At 35.1% G+C, this 20,023-nt stretch overlaps 2 protein-coding genes across 2 annotated transcripts in view; both read right to left on the bottom strand.

Moving 5' to 3' along the window:
• The window catches only part of LOC149150369 (uncharacterized), a 36,008-nt gene extending 32,567 nt beyond the window's left edge, over positions 1 to 3,441 (bottom strand). The window contains exon 1 of the mRNA XM_089445933.1: positions 3,320 to 3,441. Coding sequence (XP_089302059.1) covers positions 3,320 to 3,441 — 122 coding nt within the window. The remainder of the gene's footprint in view (positions 1 to 3,319) is intronic.
• A 10,810-nt stretch (positions 3,442 to 14,251) lies between these two features.
• On the bottom strand, positions 14,252 to 15,586 carry LOC149150368 (uncharacterized). Its single transcript, XM_089442778.1, has 2 exons — positions 15,516 to 15,586; positions 14,252 to 14,495 (listed from the first exon to the last, which is right to left on the bottom strand). Exons 1-2 carry the CDS (start codon positions 15,584 to 15,586, stop codon positions 14,285 to 14,287), a joined length of 282 nt encoding a protein of 93 aa, XP_089298904.1. The 3' UTR covers positions 14,252 to 14,284.
• Positions 15,587 to 20,023: the final 4,437 nt, after the last annotated feature.

Genomic DNA, 20,023 nt, shown 5'->3' with positions numbered 1-20,023 from the left:
CAGTTTAGACAATCCCACTCAACACTTCAAACAACCTGTAACCACAGACTCCATTGCCCAATGGTCTAAAACTGTCTGAAGATATCACCTTAAGTACTGAAAGACATCATTCAACCAAAATTACAAACCAAACCAAACCAAACCCTTACCTCATATCTAGCCTAAGATTCTTAAGAACAAAGGTAAACAGTGAAAGAGAGAGCCCTCTCTGATTACAGGTTGGCTAGAACCTGTGATCCAAAGCTTGGTTAGTGGTTACCCCGGCCGTATTCCCTCAGGAGTCAAAGGGAACAACCTGAGTGTTAACACAAAGGAAGACTGATCAGAGGAGCATAGAGGAAGAGCAGAGGACACAGCGGAAGAGAAGTTAACAGAGGAGTATTACAGCGGAGCAGTATGTAATATTGGAGGAGCCACATAGAACTGATAGAAAGGAAACAGCGGAGAAATATATAAACAGAGTTAAAGGAGTGGAGCTATATACACTATTGGAGGCAAAGTGTACATAAACATATATATATATATATATATATATATATATATATATGGGTCATATACACTATCGGCAGCATAAACCCATATTAACACTATCAGGAGGCTGAAAACAGAGTTATAGCGGAATACACTATTGGAGCGGGCAGATATATGTATATCGGCGACAACAAAATCGACAAGTTCTACCATGCCATCACCCCAAACCCCCGATTGCGATGTATGCGGGCCTTAAGCAATTGTGATATATATATATATATATATATATATATATATATATATATATATATATATATATATATATATATATATGGGGACCCATGGACCCGAATGGGTTACAACAACAACCCTATATTATATAGCATCCGCAGGTGGATCGGTCGTCGGCCATCGGCAATGTCATGGGCCCGACGTATAAAGGACCTCCGAAAGTCGCGAATCGCTGATTGCGACTACAAGACCGGACCCGATGCAACATTATAGATGGGCTTAATATAATATCGCATCCAGTGAAGAATCGACCATCGGCCATCAGAAATGTCATGAGTGCGACTGCCGATTGCGATCGTACATAGGATCCAATGCGGTTATAGACTCAGGTGAATTAAATTTGAAGTCTGCCCTTAACGCTTCACTCGTGGTTTTTACTCATAATTCCTATGTATTTGAATGTTGGCCTTGCGTGGGGTGTGAAGGCAAAAATGCATATGATGACCGTCCCGGATAGCTCAGAAGGCTAGAATCAAGCCAGTTGTGATTGCGATGGTAACGTGACATGTGGGCTCGCCCTGATGGTACAGTCTCTCCAAATGAAAGCCTCCGTAAGCACTGAAGTCCTGTGTATGAACGTTATTAAAAGAAAAAGGGATCTCTCTGATATCTTTTAATAGGCAATGTTTCTCTGTAATACGCCCTCTCTTCCTCCTAAACGTGTCCTGTGAATATTGGAACGCTCGAATAGACAGAGGAAACCGAAAGTCGGGACACCGAAGAAGCAAGCAAACGCAGAGGAAATGAGAGCGACTGAGGAAGAAGCTGATAGGATAAGTGAGCGTTGAGGAAGCCAAAGGCCAGCGGTGTCGGGTATAAGAAAACAGAGAATTGTTTGAAGTGGTTGAACGTTGTTGAAATAAGTTGGAGGAAACAGAGGCTGTGTGAGGGTCCAGCAGTACAGAAAGAGGGTCCAGCAGAACAGAAAGAGGGACGAAGGACCAATAGGACAGTAGACAGTCGAAGGGGAGAAGTAGCCAGCAGAGAAACAGTCATGCTAAAGCATTCACTGTGACAATGAGAATATATGCTTGAACAAAAAGTTGTTCTTTATCAGAGCTTAGTGCAGCTAACAGTAGACTAACTACAGTTGTGTGAAGACATTATCAGAGAGCACAAAGACTATTGGAGACTCTGTGGGGGCAGTATGAAGAATTGGGAAGACTCCTTCATAATAAGACTGGTTGTCAGTGATGTTGTAGCTTGGAGACTACAGTGAAGCTATGAACATATAGAACTCAGTAGAGAAGAGTTTTGAGAGCAAAACATTACTATCAAATGTGCTTTGACAAGATTGGGTCAAAACCCTTGGGGTTGGTGCCTCAGAAGTAAGTAGGATTGGAGTCCTTGGGGCTGGTGCCTCAGAAGTAAGAAGGATAGGGGTCCTTGGAGTTGATACCTCAGAAGTAAGTGGGATAGGAGTCCTTGGGGCTGATGCCTCAGAAGTAAGAGGGATTGAAGTCTTTGGGATTGGTGCCTCAGAGATAGGAAGGATAGGAGTCCTTTGGACTGGTGTCTCAGGAACTGGAAGGATTGAAGTTCTTGGGAGTTGGTGCTCCTAAGTCCAAGGTTGGTACCTTGGTGAAATAGAGTTGGAGCTCTGGAGGTTGGAGCCTCACAAAAGTCCAAGTTGGTGCTTGGCAACCGATTGCAACCATCTATATATTGTATCTATTTTACTGCAAAGATTATATTAATAAAAGCATTTATTCTTGTTGTTCATCTTGTGTTCTGAACATATATGTTTTAACTAGTAAAACACTAGTCAGAAAAGAAATACTGATTCACCGCCCTCTCACTATTTCCAACAATCTATATTTATCAGCTATTTAATTTATATAATTATACTAATATTAAATATTTAATTAATTAATTTCACACTATCAGCCTGCTAGAATATCTAACATAAAAAAAAATGCAATCTACACCTTGCTAAAATATATAGCATAGAAAAAATGCAATCTACACCTTGCTAGAATATCTACTATAAAGAAAATGCAATCTACACCTTGCCAGAATATCTACTATAGAGAAAATGCAATAATCTACTCCATATCTTTACTAAAAACACCAACCAACGGAAGCATGCCAGAGAATTCGGAGAGAAAAATTACTTTAAAAAACCTCTGAATTTCATTTCAATATTGAAGACCCGCAATATGTTTTCAAAATATTCATATTCATCCCAACAATCCCACTCTTAAAGTTATATTCACATAAAAACCAGCAGCATCCTTTCAGAATGATACTGAACCGGATGGCTTGGGCAGAATAATAATTTACCTTTAAAACTTGCGAAAATGTCTGACTGGGTATGAACATTTGGTTAGTTTTACCAAATTCAAAATTCATTACCAAGTAAGTTTTGATACCCCTCTGGTATATGTTTCAGCTAAAGCCACCAGCATACATTAGGAAGAAAATTCATTAAAGATATTGCAGCAATCTTCGTGAGCCTTAAACTCTCTGCATTTATAAGATCTTCAACCTAAATCTCTGAACTATATATTGATTAGTAGGAACATAACAAGTAAAGGAATGAAGAGATGAAACTTACTTAGGCCAAGAGCGGATATCAAGATCGGACAAGCGAGACTGCGAGGGGCGCCTCTCGATTCTGACTCCATATTTCTCCTCCACATTCCCACAGGCATCCTCATTCCCAATCCCTTCTGCCATATCAATATATTAACTGATGGATCAATCAATGGCCTAATTATCTGTGATATATTTGTTTCTGTGTTTCGCTCCCTATACATATGTCGATAAGAAATATGATTAAAATATTATTTAAACAAATAAACCTCCTCAAAAATAAATATAATATGCATATATGAAAGGGATGCTCACCATTGAATCACTTGAGAATGATCAAAATACATGTAGTGAAAATACATGCAGTTGACAATGATCAAAATACATGCAATTATTCATTAGATAGTCGCATATTATTTATGGATTAGTTTAAGGTTTTTTAATGTATATTTTGGTTGATTTAACAATGTGTGTTTTTTTTTTTAATTTAAATTATATTTTTAATATATAAATAAATTTAATATTTTGATAAATTTTCTATCTAATTTATAATTCAGACTTGTAAGTATATATCTATATATATATTTGAATATGTTTCTACAGATCAGCGAACTCCCTTCATAGATCTGTGATTTTCTGTTCATACATTGTCATATCACATATGTTTTTGTTTTTGGATATCTCATATGGCAGCAGCTTTTTAAACAGTCAGAACCCCATTTATGTTTAATTTAGATAATTATGGACCGTTTACTCTCGAAGGTTTTGTTCTATTTTTCAGAAGAATAGTTTAGTAAATGGACCTATGATGATAACAAGGTTGCTTTTGTTTATATAAAAGCTTAGTTTTTGTTATCTTTTTGGGTTGGCAGGTGGGCAATGTAACTTTTTATATTTTAATAAGAAAATGTGATTTTTGGGGAAAAGTATTAATAATAATATTTTTTATCAAATTTTAAATAAAATTTAAAAACATTATTAAAAAAACTATATTTATTAAGGAATTTAGACTTCTGTGATCCATAACATTGTTCAGATAATCTTCGGCAAAATCACATAACCAATCTTTTGTCGACGCGTTTCGAACCAACCTGTGTGGTTCATTGTCAGGACAAGTTGAAGAACCAATCCGGCTTAGCTTGATTAAATAGAGTGTGCAGAGACTCCAACAGCTATAATGCTAATGGCTAATATGACCTAATGCTCCTGGTCAAACCACTAAATTAGTTAATTAATATTTCTAGAAAAAGCTAAGATAGGTAAATAAAGGTTAATATTTTAATTATAATGGTCAATATATCTCATAATATATATTAAATAAACTATATTTATTATTATTCCAATATTATTTAAATACAAGAGAATGGTAATAAATCACTATTATTTTTATAATTTAGTTACACTAGGTAAATGCGTAATAATTATTTAATGGTCCAATGGTAAGTTAGGTCTTCACTATTTAGTTCTTTAAAATATATCATATTTATTATTTAAAAATACTGGTCCATTAAAATAATAAGATATATAAAATAATATAAGTTTATTAAATAATCTATATCTACTTAATAATTTATAATTTCAAACAAATTGTTAAAACATTATTATTCCTAGAATTTAGTTATATTAGGTAAATACCATAATTTATAACTAATATTATCATAATTCAACCTTAAAACCTAATGGTCAAATAATCAATATTCGTTCAATATTTTTTATTCCAATAAAAATATTAAAGGTAACTAAGTCCTTAGGTAAATATATTATTACCTATAGGGTTGATAAAGACCATGTTTATTACTAATAGAATAACTAATATTATTGGTATATCATAATTTATCGTTTAAACCTAATGGTCAAATTTCTATTAATAATCAATATTTATTTAATATTTATTCATTCCAAAAATATTAAAGTTAACAATGTCATTAGGTAAATATAATATTATTCATAAGGTTTAAAAAGGGGGGTTTTTTAGACATTAGTTAAAGGGAAACTCAATTCTAAGGTTATAATAGGAATAATTATAAATGTATAAATAATGAAAAAAAGGAAAAAATCAAATCTAAGTATAATATGCCCAATAGAATCATAAACAAGTTAAGGTTAATACAATAATTAGCCCGAAACCAAATCCTAACTTATTAAAGACTTAAACACTCCATAATAATCCGACAAAACTGCTAAAAGAGAAATTAAAGGAGGGGGGAGACAGAAACCCTAAGACAAAACAAAAAGGGGAATGAGGTGGCTAGGAAGATAAGGCTGGGACCCAGCAACTGCTAATCTTCCAGCCATCATCCCTATTAAGATTGTTCAGCCTTTTCTCAATCTCCAGGGCCTCTCTAAATTTGCGATGGTGAAACTGCGCAATTTTGGCAATGACTTGAGCCTCCTCTATACATACATGATGCATAGTCTTCCCCGCATGCTCAGCCAGGGCCGAGGACTTGGTCCTACCATGCCTTAAGTCAGCCGAATGCTCGCTAATCCGCTGATTGATAGAGCGACCAGTCTCACCAATATAAGGGGTCCCACAGGAACAAGGAATGACATAGACGCCCTTCATGTCCTTAGGGTCAATCGGGTCTTTCACAGACCTGAGGGAGCCACGGATAGTATTGAGAGGTCTAAAAGTTGCGGGAACATCATACTTCTTCAGAATCCTCGCAATCCTGTCCGTGACTCCTTGGATGTAAGGAAGGTTCACACCCATGATACGATCATTAGGAACCCTTCGGATTGAAGGCTCCTTCTTGGCCCTGAGGAAGGCTTTTTGACCGAGGCGCCTATCGTAACCATTCTTCTTAAAGACTTCTAGGAGGTGAGCCTTCTCCGCTTCCAGGTTCTCCTCATCCGAAATTCTAACAGCACGGGTGGCAAGCGTGCTAAGAACCCCTAACTTCTGAGCGGGGAAATGATGCGAAGAAGCATGCAAGTATTGCTCAGTATGCGTCTTCTTTCTATACACCTGATGAGAAAAGGAACCATCCACCTTCTTAGAGATGAGAACATCCAAGAACGGAAGACAACCATTATCTTCCTTTTCCATCGTGAATTTAATGGCGGCGGATTGGTTGTTGAGGTGACTAAAGAAACGATCCAGCTCGACAGGACCATGAGACCAGACAACACCAGTGTCATCCACGAATCTTTTCCAGAGCTTTGGTAAGAGGCGAGAGGAGGCCAAAGCCTTAGACTCAAACTCCTCCATGAAGAGATTAGCCACGACCGGGGACAAGGGGGAGCCCATGGCAACTCCGCAAGTCTGCTCATAGAATTCTCCCTCGAAGCTGAAAAAGGTGGAGGTAAGGCAAAGCTCAACTAACTTAGCCGTATCGGGGTCAGTTAGCTTAATAATTACCTTCATGGCCTCATTAGCCGTTAGCATTATAGCTGTTGGAGTCTATGCACACTCTATTTAATCAAGCTAAGCCGGATTGGTTCTTCAACTTGTCCTGACGATGAACCACACTGGTTGGTTCGAAACACGTCGACAAAAGATTGGTTATGTGATTTTGCCGAAGATTATTTGAACAACTATATTTATATTACACCTACTTTTAAATAATTGTGAATGGTCCGTAAATGTCATTTTCTTACCTATCTTGAAGCCAAGGGGTTTTTCTTCGAGAGGTTCATGCTCATTAACTTGTCACGAGATATCAACTAACATATTAGATTTTATGAGATTCTACTATGATTATAAATTTTATAATGAGTTTATTCCTTATGCATTTAAGGAATTCAAATTATAGTCAAGGGATCTTTTTTCGTCCGAGAGGTTCATGCTGATTAACTTGTCACGAGATATCAACTAACGTATCAGATTTTATGAGATTCTACTCTGATTATACACTTCAAGCGATTTTATAGTTAGTTCGTTCCTGATGCATTTAAAGAATTCAAAATAACATTAAAGCAATGTGTCGTCAAAGTGGGACATAAGTTTAATGGTAGCATCAAAGTAGAAATTGCTTTTAGGGGTGCAACCCCAGGAGATGCTGAGATAGATGCTAAGGGCACGAAAAGCAGTGCACACGTAAAGCTAAAAGAAGAGAGAAAGCAAATGAAAAGGAAAGGAAGGTGCAAAGTTGCTTTAAAATAATGGTTTTCTATAGTTTTTTATCATATTTAGTGGTATTTTAAATATCTATATTAGTGGTTCGAGACAAGTTTACTTCTGTGAGAGGGAGGATGATTATGATATTTTTATATGATTATTTATGACGTAACATGATATTCGATTTGATGTCCTGTATGAAAATGAATCAATTGTGGTTAAGACAAACAAATATTGGATTTGAGTATGATGAGAGTAGTACTGATCGAAGACATTGAGCTAACTCTTCTTTCTTGCCTGAGCTCCCAGGTTGAGGAATTGAGATATAGGGCTCCTTGGGTTGAGCGAACTCTGGACAATAGGGTATGATCCCTATCTATTAACCATAGGGTTGGAGATGTTGCTCCCCTATCTTCATAGGGTTGGAGAATGTTACTCCCCTATCTCGTCTTTGCAGAGTATACACCAGTTGGCATCATACCCACAAGAAGGGCTTGTAGGGAATACCACTCTTCGTTTGGCCAACAAGTTGAGAGTGTACTTGGGGTGTACAACCCAAGTCGATTATGATGCAGATGTTCTACCACATGACTATTCAAGGTCGTTGATGGGAAGATCAATAGGTAATAGGACGGGTTGAGATAACCCTATGTGGTTCCAGTTTGGGATTGAGCACCCTGATGTGATCCCAGGGTCGAGATGTGCTCCCTGTATGTTTGGATATCCTATTGCTCGATATGGGGTTGTAGATTTATAACTCCCCCATGATATTTGGGTCGAGATGTGCTCCTCGATGTGGTTACAGGTTGAGATGTGCTCCTTGATGATATGTTATCTGATGATGATTAATGATAATATTTCGAGTAGTAGCCTGCTAGCATAGATTTTGGGTAGTAGCTTGATGGATAGAGGGTGGTAGCTTAAGCTTCCCTCCGATAACAGAAACAATCAAGAGATACGCAGGAATAAGCAAGGGATAGATCGAGATGTACATTGATGACTTGTGATGATGAAACACTTGAGATGGTCATGGCATGACGAATACATGACAGAAATGATCAGTGATGATACGTGATGACACTTGAAGATATCAGAATGACATATTGATCGATGGACAAATATTGGTAGGTGGAATTCTCCCTAGTTGAAATGGAGTGTTAAAATTATGCAACTGCGGTCAAATCCCACTTTGGGCAACTCATACGATGAAGATAATAATTGCAATAGATTCCTCTTTTCTAGAGGACCAAAATCAACCTAAAGATCACCTTATTTGTACAAGCAGAAGTTGGTTTTTGAATTTATTTATTTACTCATGTATATTGAATTAGGTCGGTCATAAGCACATGTACAATTGGATAGGTCAGCCTCAACCTCAAGTGGAACCTTGTGAAACCCTATATATAGAAGATACCCCAAGCTCATTTTGGAAACAATGATCAACCACTCTCTTCACTCTTCTATTGTCTGGTTCGCTCAGGTCTAACAAAGGAAATCTCACGCAAAGGGTCTAAAACTACAGGGTTGAAACTTGCACGTGTCTAGGGTTTCTGAGTCTCGGATGCTCGCATGTAACTAAGGTTTTTTGTCCCTAGACACTGACACAGTATGGTCAAGGGAGCGTCCAGGAAATCTTGGACACTCACATAGGGTGTCTAAGGGAGCATCCAAGAGTCTAGGGTTTTTGCAAAGTAGTTGGACCTCATACACTTGCATACAATTCTCTTCGGAGCATCCAAACCAGTCCCAAACTCACTCATCCAGTTCTCTACAGAGCATCTAGATCTGTCTTAGACACTTGCACACAGTATCTCTGCATGTGTTTGAGACCGAAAGATGAAGTATCATTATTCTGAAGGTTCCGCTCATTGACCTCATATTCAGCAGTTGACTACAGTTAGTGACAGTGCATTACAGTCCTCAGAATCAGGGTCTTTAAGTACAAGCATGTTTAAGGTCATGTTATGGATGTTCTAGTTGTTTTGTTGCGTGGATAAAGATATGGATCATTGTACTCTCTTTTGTTGAATCATTTGATGACGATTTAAGAAGAAGAAGAATTTACAAGGGTTTTCCCCATAGTGAGTTTTGCCTTGGTCTCCGACCAATCACGATGTCTCTATGTGTGCATATTTTTCTTCTATTGTTCCTTTATGTTCTGTTGCATTGATGATGATGATAATGTTCTTTCTATATAGTTGCATATGATTATGAATAATAATGTAAATATGAATAATGTTATAATGATATGGGGTGGACTTAATGTGTTAATGAAGAAATGTAATTATCAAAGCAAAGAATAATGTAGCCCTATGAAAAATTAACATCACGAGTGACTTAAGTGGAATGTTTTTGGTACACCTTCCAAGAAATTTCATGCTAACAACCAAAGTCACCAAAATATACCAATTACTATAGTACATTTGAAAAAAAATGTGAATCATAAATATTCAAAGAGTAGTATTAAAACATCCACAATCCATGCATGAAAATGTGTTAGCCAAAAGGATTTGAGTATTAAGAAAAATTTCCAAGGTACATAAGTACAATGAACACCACTAGCTCTAATAGTGGAGTGTTAGAGCTACTACTTGCTCCCCAAAAGTACTAACTCAATCTCTCTAATGCTTATGGGAGAAGCCAAGGTTAAAAGTCCTTTCCATGAAAAATGAGGATCCTTTTATAACTTGAGGCCTGACCTTTCAGATTCTCATGATTGTTGGCTTTCCAACTTCTAATGACCTTTGGACTTCTAGAACCTTTGGAATTCCAAATGAATTTTTGAATTACATATGCCTCTTGGTATTACATGTATTTTTTACTTCTATATATGGCTCTTTTGTCCATAGATGACTCTTAGACTTTCGCTTCTTTGTCTTTACAATGATTACATGATTACATCATAACTTCCACATCATCATTTGATAATGACATGAAAATTCACTTCTATTAATGACTTGGATTGTAGTGACTGATGACATGGACTTTCTTCAATGGTGACATGGTTGACACTCGTGTCTTTGCTCTTGTGTGCAGCTTCTGATCGTTGATGTCTTCACCCTCCAAAGGGTCTTTGATCGTATGGATTCTTTAGGATGCTTCAATCATTAAGAGCTCCATGTGTTATTTGTTTCAAATGCTTCCTTTATCGGCCTTCTTTGCCTGATCTTCTTCATGCATGCTTTTCATGTTTAATGTAGATTTTTTGTTTGTGTCTCAATAGTGCACTTGGGCAGAGCAAGGAGAGCTTCTGGGCACAAGGGCGCACTTCAAAAGGTTGAAGGGCTAAAGATAAGAATCTTTAGGGCTTCAGGATGCCCTCATGCACTCAAGAGAGAGAGAGAGGCATTCAAGGGAGGGCACAAAGTGCATATTCGAAAGACGAAGGATGAGGCTTCATGCTTCCCAAGTGCATTGTGCAGTCAAGGGAGACAAGGTGGGTGAAGGGTGCATTGCTAAAGGCTAAAGGAAAAGTATTTGGAGCTTCAGGGTGTGATATGCACTCAATAAGGAAAAGGAAGGCGCAGGGCGCAGTGCTAAAGGCTAAAGGAGTTGAGCTTCAAGTCTTCACCATGCACTCATGTGCTCAAGGAGGGTGCATTCCTTCGAGTCGAAGGAGTGTACTTAAAGGAAGACTTGGTTCATCAAGGGCGTAGTTCAGGACAAGGAAAGGGAAAGATTCATTAGGAGTGAGCTATGCACTCTTAGACGGCGCATGGTGCACTTCTGAACAACTAAAGGTTCTTGATCAAGGCTAAGAGTGTGCTCATGCGCTTCTTGCCTTAATGGGTTCTCTTGAACCATCAAAATTTGTCTAAGTCTGGAGGATGACACAAGGACCTAACTCAATGAGTTTAGACATAAAATCGTGTGCAACATACCAACTCGTCAAGAAAATTTAGACATGCTTAAACAATGATGAATAGACATCAAAATGCCACTTTTGATATAATCCTCAACTGCAACAAATAAAAGTGTGTGTAACTACGACCAAAAGTGTCATTTTACAACAAACAAGGTGTTCAGACCATGAGATGCTCTAGAGATGTTCTAATCAATGTGACAACACATCATAATGATCAAAAACACTTGAAATATATAAAATGACTTGAAACAACACTTGATATAATGGTGAGGTAGGCTCCAAATTTGCATGTAGTAAAATTTTTGGAGGGTGTTGTAGCAATGACAACAATACCATAAATTGATCAAGATTTAACTATTTCATCCATTCGAACTACTATTCATGATTTAACTATTTCATCCATTCGAACTTTTCTTATTAGACTTACGTCTATTTTTTCCAAAATGAAACAAATGGCCTGCATACCAAGTTATGGGAAAAATCCGTCCTATTTGCAAATTTATTAATTTCGTAACTTGGTGCATTAACTAACTTTCAAATTTTACTATTATTCTTTTCCTCCACACATCTATATATTCACAAGTCTCTTCATTTTAAATGTATTAATATTATCAATTTTTTCTCCAAAATGTTAGTCTTATTATCGAATGTCAAGCACCATGCACAAAATAATATCGTACAATTAGCATGTTCATCATTTATTAAGCATCCACTCCATAGTTGGCTGAAAAGCATTAACTATGAATAATGTTTCAAATTATTTTATAAAGTTACAAATTGTTGATTAGTTTGTAAACAAAGTTTATTCATACCTGAGAAATCTTTAGAAAATAAATAGAAAATTGAAAAGGATAATGGATTCATTTCAAATGATAATGTTAGAAGTGTTACACATCCATCACATTTGGTGACTCTCTAGAGGGAAAGTACTGATAAGACTAATATATTTATGCTTGATTTGTTAAGAGATTGAGAATTATGGAAGGACAAAATGTATGAGCTAGTGAAAATATTTTATGTGAAATTTTATTTATTTATTTTAAGATGTGATTATTAATTTAAATAAATGTAATCAGATTTTTTATTAAGTTGACATCACATATATTGTAATTACTTTGGATATTACTATTAGCTTTTTTCATAAGTGATTTATAAGAAGAATATTTGGGGCATATTATTTAGTAAAACCTAAGAAGGAACTCTCTAGTTTACCAATTTAAATTTATGGTACATGTACAAAATTTATGTGAAAAATTTAGTGTTGGGAACTCATGAATAATCAATATTGTTAGATGTTTTACTTAAATGGATAATTTCTTTTGTATTGTTTATAAATCATATCCAAAGAAACATAGGTTTGGAGCATGGAATCTATAAGAAAGTAAACATGAATCTTAATCAACTATGACAAACTATTATTGGAAAATGTTTCTCTCTCTTTGATAGAATAAAGTATTATTTATAATCTGTGAAAATAGACGAAAACCTCTTTTCTATATATATATATATATATATATATATATAGATATAATTTATTAAATTTGAAGAGTGTGAATGTAAGTTTCAATCTTTATTATTGTTATTCTACCCTTGTAGAATTACTCTTTGTTTATTTTTTTTAATTGTTAGGAAAAATATGAAGATTTGATAGTAATTTCTAAAAAAAAATAATAAGTATATATTTTTTAATTTTATTTTTAAAAATTGTATAATATCATTAGTTTTTTTCAATTAGAGTTTAAAATAGATGGAATATGATATCTAAAAACATTTTAGTATACCTTTGTTTCCATAACAATATTTTTATCATAGAAAAATGTTGTATAAATACTTATTTTTTAAATTAAAATTAAGACAAATCTTTTCAATTTAATGACTCATTCTGATCTTGATATATTTTTAATGAATGAAAAATATAAAAAGCATCTTAGATAAATTATTGTAAATCCAAATTAATTCAGATTATTGTAAATCCAACTTAACTCAGGATCTACCAATGATTAAGATGATCAAATTTCTTTGAACTCTAAAAAAAATTTGTACCTCAAGACATTTAATTCGTTAGGATCAGAAATTACTATAAAAATAAAATGATTTAATTATTAATTATAATTATAATTATTTATTTATTTTTCATATTTTACTTTATTTTTATATAATTTAACAAAAATAAAATATTTTAATTAATAATTAATTATAATTATAATTACTTATTTATTTTTCATATTTTACTTTATTTTTATATAATTTAACAAAAATAAAATATTTTAATTAATAATTAATTATAATTTATTTTAATGTAATGTTTACCCAACAATGTTTTTGTAACACTCCACGAGAGGACAATATCTCTTTAGATGGAGAGGGTCTTGAATAATTTACGGTAGTTAGTAGTGGATTTGATTTTATAGAAATGGTTGTTAGTTGGTTGTGTCCAATTGCTTCATTAACTGTTTTTTTTCAGCACGACATTAACTACTTGGATCAGAAACAGCCTCTGAAGTATCTACATTAATATTAGTTGGTTGTGTCCAATTGCTTCATTAACTGTTAGATGATTTGACATTGATTGTTACGGCCTTCCACCAAGACGCACTTCACAGGAGAAAAAATGGTGTGTAATTTAAACTTCGAGATATAAAACTACTAGTTGTTGCGCGCCCTCTCTAACTCTAATTTTAATAAAAACCAAATTTGTTTTTCTGGCCATTCTCTTTTTTAATAATGTTGATAAAAGCACGGGAATTGGCTACTGAAACTTTCAAAATGCAAAGAAGTGAATCTGTTAACAATGCAAGAGTTTAATCTTCATAGGAGCCAAGTTTGTTTTAATTCAGCACGCTGACATGTCTTTATACATCTACAATATGAAAATGCTGACGTCTGCTTTTGCAACCTGTCACAAATACTTGCATCCCTTAGAATTTACATTTTGGCAACATTGAAATTATGAGCGCTAAATCTCTATCAATCTTTAAGAAAATTACAAGTATTCCAAAGGCTTTCTTTTCATGTGAAGTAAGCTATGATGAATGTTGAAAGACAAGCTGATGAACTGTCAGTCAGTGCTCAAATTTGTAGTGCTTGTCCACAGCTACAGACACGTCCCAGGTGCAGTTCATCCCCTTTGGAATGACCACCAAATCACCTGCACCGAAATCTACGTACTGATCTGGAGATCCTTCCATATATGCTCTCACCTTACCTCTCACAAGGTAAAATGTCTCCTCTGCCTCGCATTTCAGTAGAAACTTTCCTGGAGGACATCCCCACCTGTTACATGAAAACCAGGTTGATTTATGTATAAGATTTTAGCTTAAGAGTTTGTTTAATCAATAAAGTTAATGAGGTATTTGGTTAATTCTACTTTAGTTTATTTTTAATCAATAAAGTTAATTAGGTATTTGGTTAATTCTACTTTAGTTTATTTCATTTTCAGAATGGATTTAAAAAGTAAAAATGCATGGATAGCCTAAATTTAAAATTTGAGAATCTTTTATTTGTATATATAATTTAGTATGAAATTAAAAAATTTCAATTTTTTTTTATATCAAAATTTTTATTATGACCTACTCATTCTAAAAAATACATAAATTAAATGGTATATATTTTGCTTATCTACATTTATTAACCATTTAATTTATATAATTGTACTAAATATTTAATTAATTCCATACTCGCACATACTTTATATATACCCGGCAGATACTTGATATATACCTTGCTGGAATATCTAAATAGAAAAGATGCAATAATCTACTCCATATCTTTACTAAGAAACCAACCAACGGAAACATCCCTGAGAATTCGGAGAGAAAAATTACTTTAAAAAGCTCTGAAATATCATATCAATATTGAAGACCAGAAATATGTTTTCAAAATATTCATATTCATCCCAACAATCGAACTCTTAAAGTCATATTCGCAGAAAAACCAGCAGCATCCTTTCAGAATAATACTGAACCTTATGGCTTGAGCAGAATAATAATTTACCTTTGAAACCTGCGAAAATGTCTGACTGGGTATGAACATTTGGTCAGTTTTACCAAATTCAAAATTCATTACCAAGTAAACCAAATGCTTTAAGCTCAGTTTTCATACCACTCTGGTATATGTTTCAGCCAAAGCCACCAGCATACATGATTAGGAACAAAATTCATTAAAAATATTGCAGAAATTCTCGTGAGCCTTAAACTCTCTGCATTTATAAGACCTTCAACCTAAATCTCTGAACTATATATTGATGAGTAAGAACATAATTAACCACAAAAAGAATGAAGAGATGAAACTTACTTAGGCCAAGAACGGATATCAAGATCGGACAAGCGAGACTGCGAGGGGCCCTCTCGATTCTGGCTCCACATTTCTCCTCCACATTCCCACAGGCATCCTCATTCCCAATCCCTAATAATCAATGGCCTAATTATCAACTGATCGATCAATCAATGGCCTAATTATCAATATATCAACTGATCGATCAATCAATGGCCTAATTATCTATGATCCATCTGTGCCTTACATTGGGAATTACAAGCTCTGTATTCTGCCACAATGCCCTTCATATTCTCGCATGGCATCAACGAACCGACCCAGTTTCTTCTTTCTGAAAACGCAAACCACTCATGGAAAGTGACAGGAAAAAAGTATTTAATGTCAGATTTGTAGAGACAAAGCAGGAGCATGCGCTGCAAAATATGGGCGAATATACACGCTGTTAATGATATGATTTGGACAGCTTAATTGTTTAAAGAACGTGAAAAAGCATGGGAGCTCACAAGGTCAAAGCTTGACCAAGATTTGGTACCTTGAATGAATGTCGCACCTCCATCAAATAATTACCTAAATTTTATAATTCCCTAAATTTTATAATTCAGAATTGTAATTATAACGAGCATAGGTCCATCTTAAGTACGAATCTAACATAAGCCGAGAGATCAAATTTTTTTATGTGCAAACTTCTTTAGAGTGTAAAATATAATGTGTTATTTTTCATCGTTTAAATTGTATTTTGAATGCTAAATAAAGTATATATAGGACCAAATAAACTTTTTAACCATAAAAACTTAATTTTTTCATGATATATACATAATTTTTTTAAATGATATATAATATATACTCACTTGAAATTAAAATATTTTACATAATATGTACATAAAGACATTTTATGACGCAAATTAAAATGGTTTTTTATTATTAACATATTTACGCCGTAAGGCATTCCCTCTGAAATCAATTTTGCTCTCTGCCTACGTGTCATTACTTTGCACCATTAGATGATATGTTAGATGATTGAGCCATGTTGAGTCGTTCGATTATGTTGAGGTAGTTGCAACTCCCTAACCGCCTGAGCAGCGCAAATTTGATCCTCCAGCAATCCATGGACGGAGCCAGAGACACAAAAATAGCCCAGGGGTGTTACCAGCCAGAGCACATCAACCAGCAGGGTTGCGGAGCTCGAGGGGAGATATTCGGATACCAAATGTCTCTGTGGTACGAACATTTTGCACATAAAAGGCTCCCGGGCGAATATGAACCTCCAGAAAGACCAAAGGAAGGGACCGACTATTGGAATGCGCAGATTCACAGGAGAAAAAGTCCCTACCATGCCACATGTGTTGTTGTGAGACGTTTATTTTAATGTTAGACGATTAAAACAACCTCTGCCATTAGATTGAAACATACAGGTATTCTTCAGTTATAATTTGTAAGGTATTTTTCAGTGGTTTCCCACAGTGTTTAGCTCTCAACCGTATCTGTCAAAAATACAGGTATTCTTCAGTTACAATTTGGAAGGTATTTTTCTGGTTTCCCCATGTTTGTCATGGGACTGTTTAGCTCTCAACCCCATCTGTCAACAGTAATGCTGTCACGGATACAACCACCTCTTCTGCTTGGGATTCCAGGTTATTTGCCACTGCCTTTAAGCCACATCCACTTAGCGACTGATTCTCTGCTCCATTATTAGTTATCAGGTATAATTTCTGTGTTAACAAGGTTTTACTTTCCATGGTTCTTTTATTTTCTTCCTTTCCATGGTTCCTTTATTTTCTGTCTCTGCTGGATTCATTATGGGTGTACACCCTAAGTTTTCTTAGTAATCTCTTTTTGTTTGCGGTCTATTGGTTAGAGACCGCAGCTTCCCAGGATTTCTCTACTTCACAGGCTTGGAGGCAGCTGTTGTTTATTTCCTTTGCTGACTAATTCCTCTTTTGTAAACTCTGCTATTGTGTTATGCTATAGATTAATTATAATTACAAGTTTTAATATGACATTTGTGTTTGATTTTCCCGCAGGTCACTCTCTAGCTTTGCATGGTTGTCAATAGGCTTAGTGCTATTAGACAACCGTTCCACCCTATGGCTCTGAACTCCACGTGTTTTGGGGATTTTACCATTGCATATATTAAACCCTAGATTTGTTTCTGTTGTTTTACTTTAGTTTCTTGTAGCCACTATTTACTACAGGGTAATTAGTGATAAGTGGTGGAGGCACGAAACTCATTTTTTGTTTTGTAAGTGAAAATTTTCTTGACTATCCACTATAAATTTCACTTTCACTGTAGCTCTAAAGCTCAGCTATATTTTCTTTTGGTTAACATTCCTCTGTGGTACTAATCGTTCAGGTTTTCACTAGAATACATTTATATATGTATTTTTTTTTACACTGGAATGTGATTTATGTACATATGTTTTAAGTTTAATGGAAAATATGTTATGCTCTATTCCAAAGGGTAAACCCTCATACGGTTTGTTTTCGAATCGTTAAAAAATGAGTGAGATGGTTACTTTGTTATTATTTTTTTAGATTTTCTGTTCTCACTGCTTAGGGTTTTAACGCAAAAATGAGTGAGATGCTTACTTTGTTATTATTTTTTTAGATTTTCCGTCCTCAATGCTTAGGGTTTTAACAAAAACAAAAATGAGTGAGATGCTTACTCTGTTATTATTTTTTTAGACTTTCTGTCCTCATTGCTTAGGGTTTTAATGCAAAAATGAGTGAGATGCTTACTTTGTTATTATTTTTTTAGATTTCCTGTCCACATTTCTTAGGGTTTTAACACAAAAATGAGTGAGTTGCTTACTCTGTTATTATTTTTTTAGATTTTCTGTCCTCACTGCTTAGGGTTTTAACGCAACTCAATTTTTACTCGATACCTGCATAAAAACATTCGAAATTCAAGAGGAATTATGAGATATGGTATGTTTAAATTGCTCCTACTGTGATTTGTTTCCGTTTGACGGTAATCTCTCTAAATTCAAGCAGGATTTTGAGAGACGGGATGTGAAATTGTAGCCAATGAAAAATGAAAAGGCTATTTCGTTTTTCCCTCAGAATATGGTGCCCTCTGCATATTATGGTGGTAGTTATGAAGTTTTATATATATTCGGGTTACTGTTATCTGATATTTTGCTTTATGTTTACTTTTCTTGAGTTGCAAGTCTACAGGCCTATGGAGGATTGATTCTAATGTGCGTAAGGACAAAGTGATTCTACTGTGTGTAAGGACAAAGCCCTACAAGTTAGCTGTTGATACAAGTTAGAAACGACAAAGAAACATAAATAGGTGTATTTCTTTTCGAAACTAATGCAGAGTTGTGGTTTTTGTTTGTCGATTTTAGACTGCAAGTTGGCTTGCATTTGAAACAATGTTCAAATCAGATTTGTATTGAATAATGTAGAGTTGTTTTTGTTTGTCGATTTCAGACCGCAAGTTGGCTTGCATTTGAAACAATGTTCAAATCAGATAGGCCTTTCGTCCCTCCACCATAGTCTGATCTGAGGTTCAGGTCTCTTTTAGGGCTTGACTCATTTCGGACTGCAAGTGGGCCTTTTCAAATCAGATTCTGTTCTCACTCATGTAAACCCTTCAATCTTGCCCTTGTGCACTCTATTGACACATGCTGAGGCACTCAACCTCCTTCAAGTTCTGATCTTATCAGGCCCCATAAAACCTGTAAGGGAGGAGGAATATTTTCTTTTCACTATATAATGTTTAATGTTCTAAATGGGTTCCAGTTCTTACAATTCCTCTACCAATTACAGCAACCAGCACTTTGGCAGTGGACTGCCTACCCCTCGTCCAGCTTATCAGTCTTCTTTTATACATTAGGTAGGTACGGTGCTTATTTCTTTATTGTGAGAGAAACTATAAAGAAGGTTCTAAACTCTTCAGTTTTCTTTGAACCATACCTGCGACACATTGTTGTGTTGAAAAATTTAGTGATCATTTCTTTTGTAGAAAGAATGTACGGATTTATCCAATGAGGCATAAATAAGTTTGAATCTCAGTATGGAGAAGAGCCATTAGATATGCAATTTTGGTGTGATTATGTTCAAGAAAAGAAGGGATACAGTTTTATTGGTGGTGAGAAATATAGCTCGGTGAGGAACTTCCACAGAGGTTTAGTGTGAATGTGCTTGAGGTGGTTCATTACCAAGAGAAGTTGCAAGTGGGTTAATGCAATGGTTTGAAATTCACAAATTTCCTGTGGAGCTCCTAAGTCACCATGACATCATGGTTGCTGAAGGAGCATATAGTTACATTTGAGCATTTTTCTTAACTAACTCAGACTCAAAATCAGACATATTAGAGCACGGTTCTTATAATTCCTCTACTAATTATAGCAACCATCACTTTGGCAGTGGACTTCCTGCCCCTCCTCCTACTTATCAGTCTTCTTTTATACATTAGGTAGGTACGGTGCTTATCTTACTATGGTCAAGCAAGTTGTGAAATGTATATGATTTATAACATATCATCCGTGAACAAAATATTTATCAGGCCAGAAACTAGTTTTGGT

The sequence above is a fragment of the Pinus tabuliformis genome, chromosome 9 (assembly GCF_031772625.1).
Source record: "Pinus tabuliformis cultivar Carrire ecotype Pingquan chromosome 9, CPIR1, whole genome shotgun sequence".
NCBI classification, from domain to species: Eukaryota; Viridiplantae; Streptophyta; class Pinopsida; order Pinales; family Pinaceae; genus Pinus; species Pinus tabuliformis.
This window is presented reverse-complemented; position numbering and strand designations above follow the sequence as displayed.

Coding starts and splice junctions, on each gene's coding strand:
- LOC149150368 (XM_089442778.1), bottom strand. CDS start 15,586: ATGTGGAGCCAGAATCGAGAGGGCCCCTCGCAGTCTCGCTTGTCCGAT. Junction 14,496..15,515: donor GATATCCGTTCTTGGCCTAA/GTAAGTTTCATC, acceptor TTCATGTAACAG/GTGGGGATGTCCTCCAGGAA.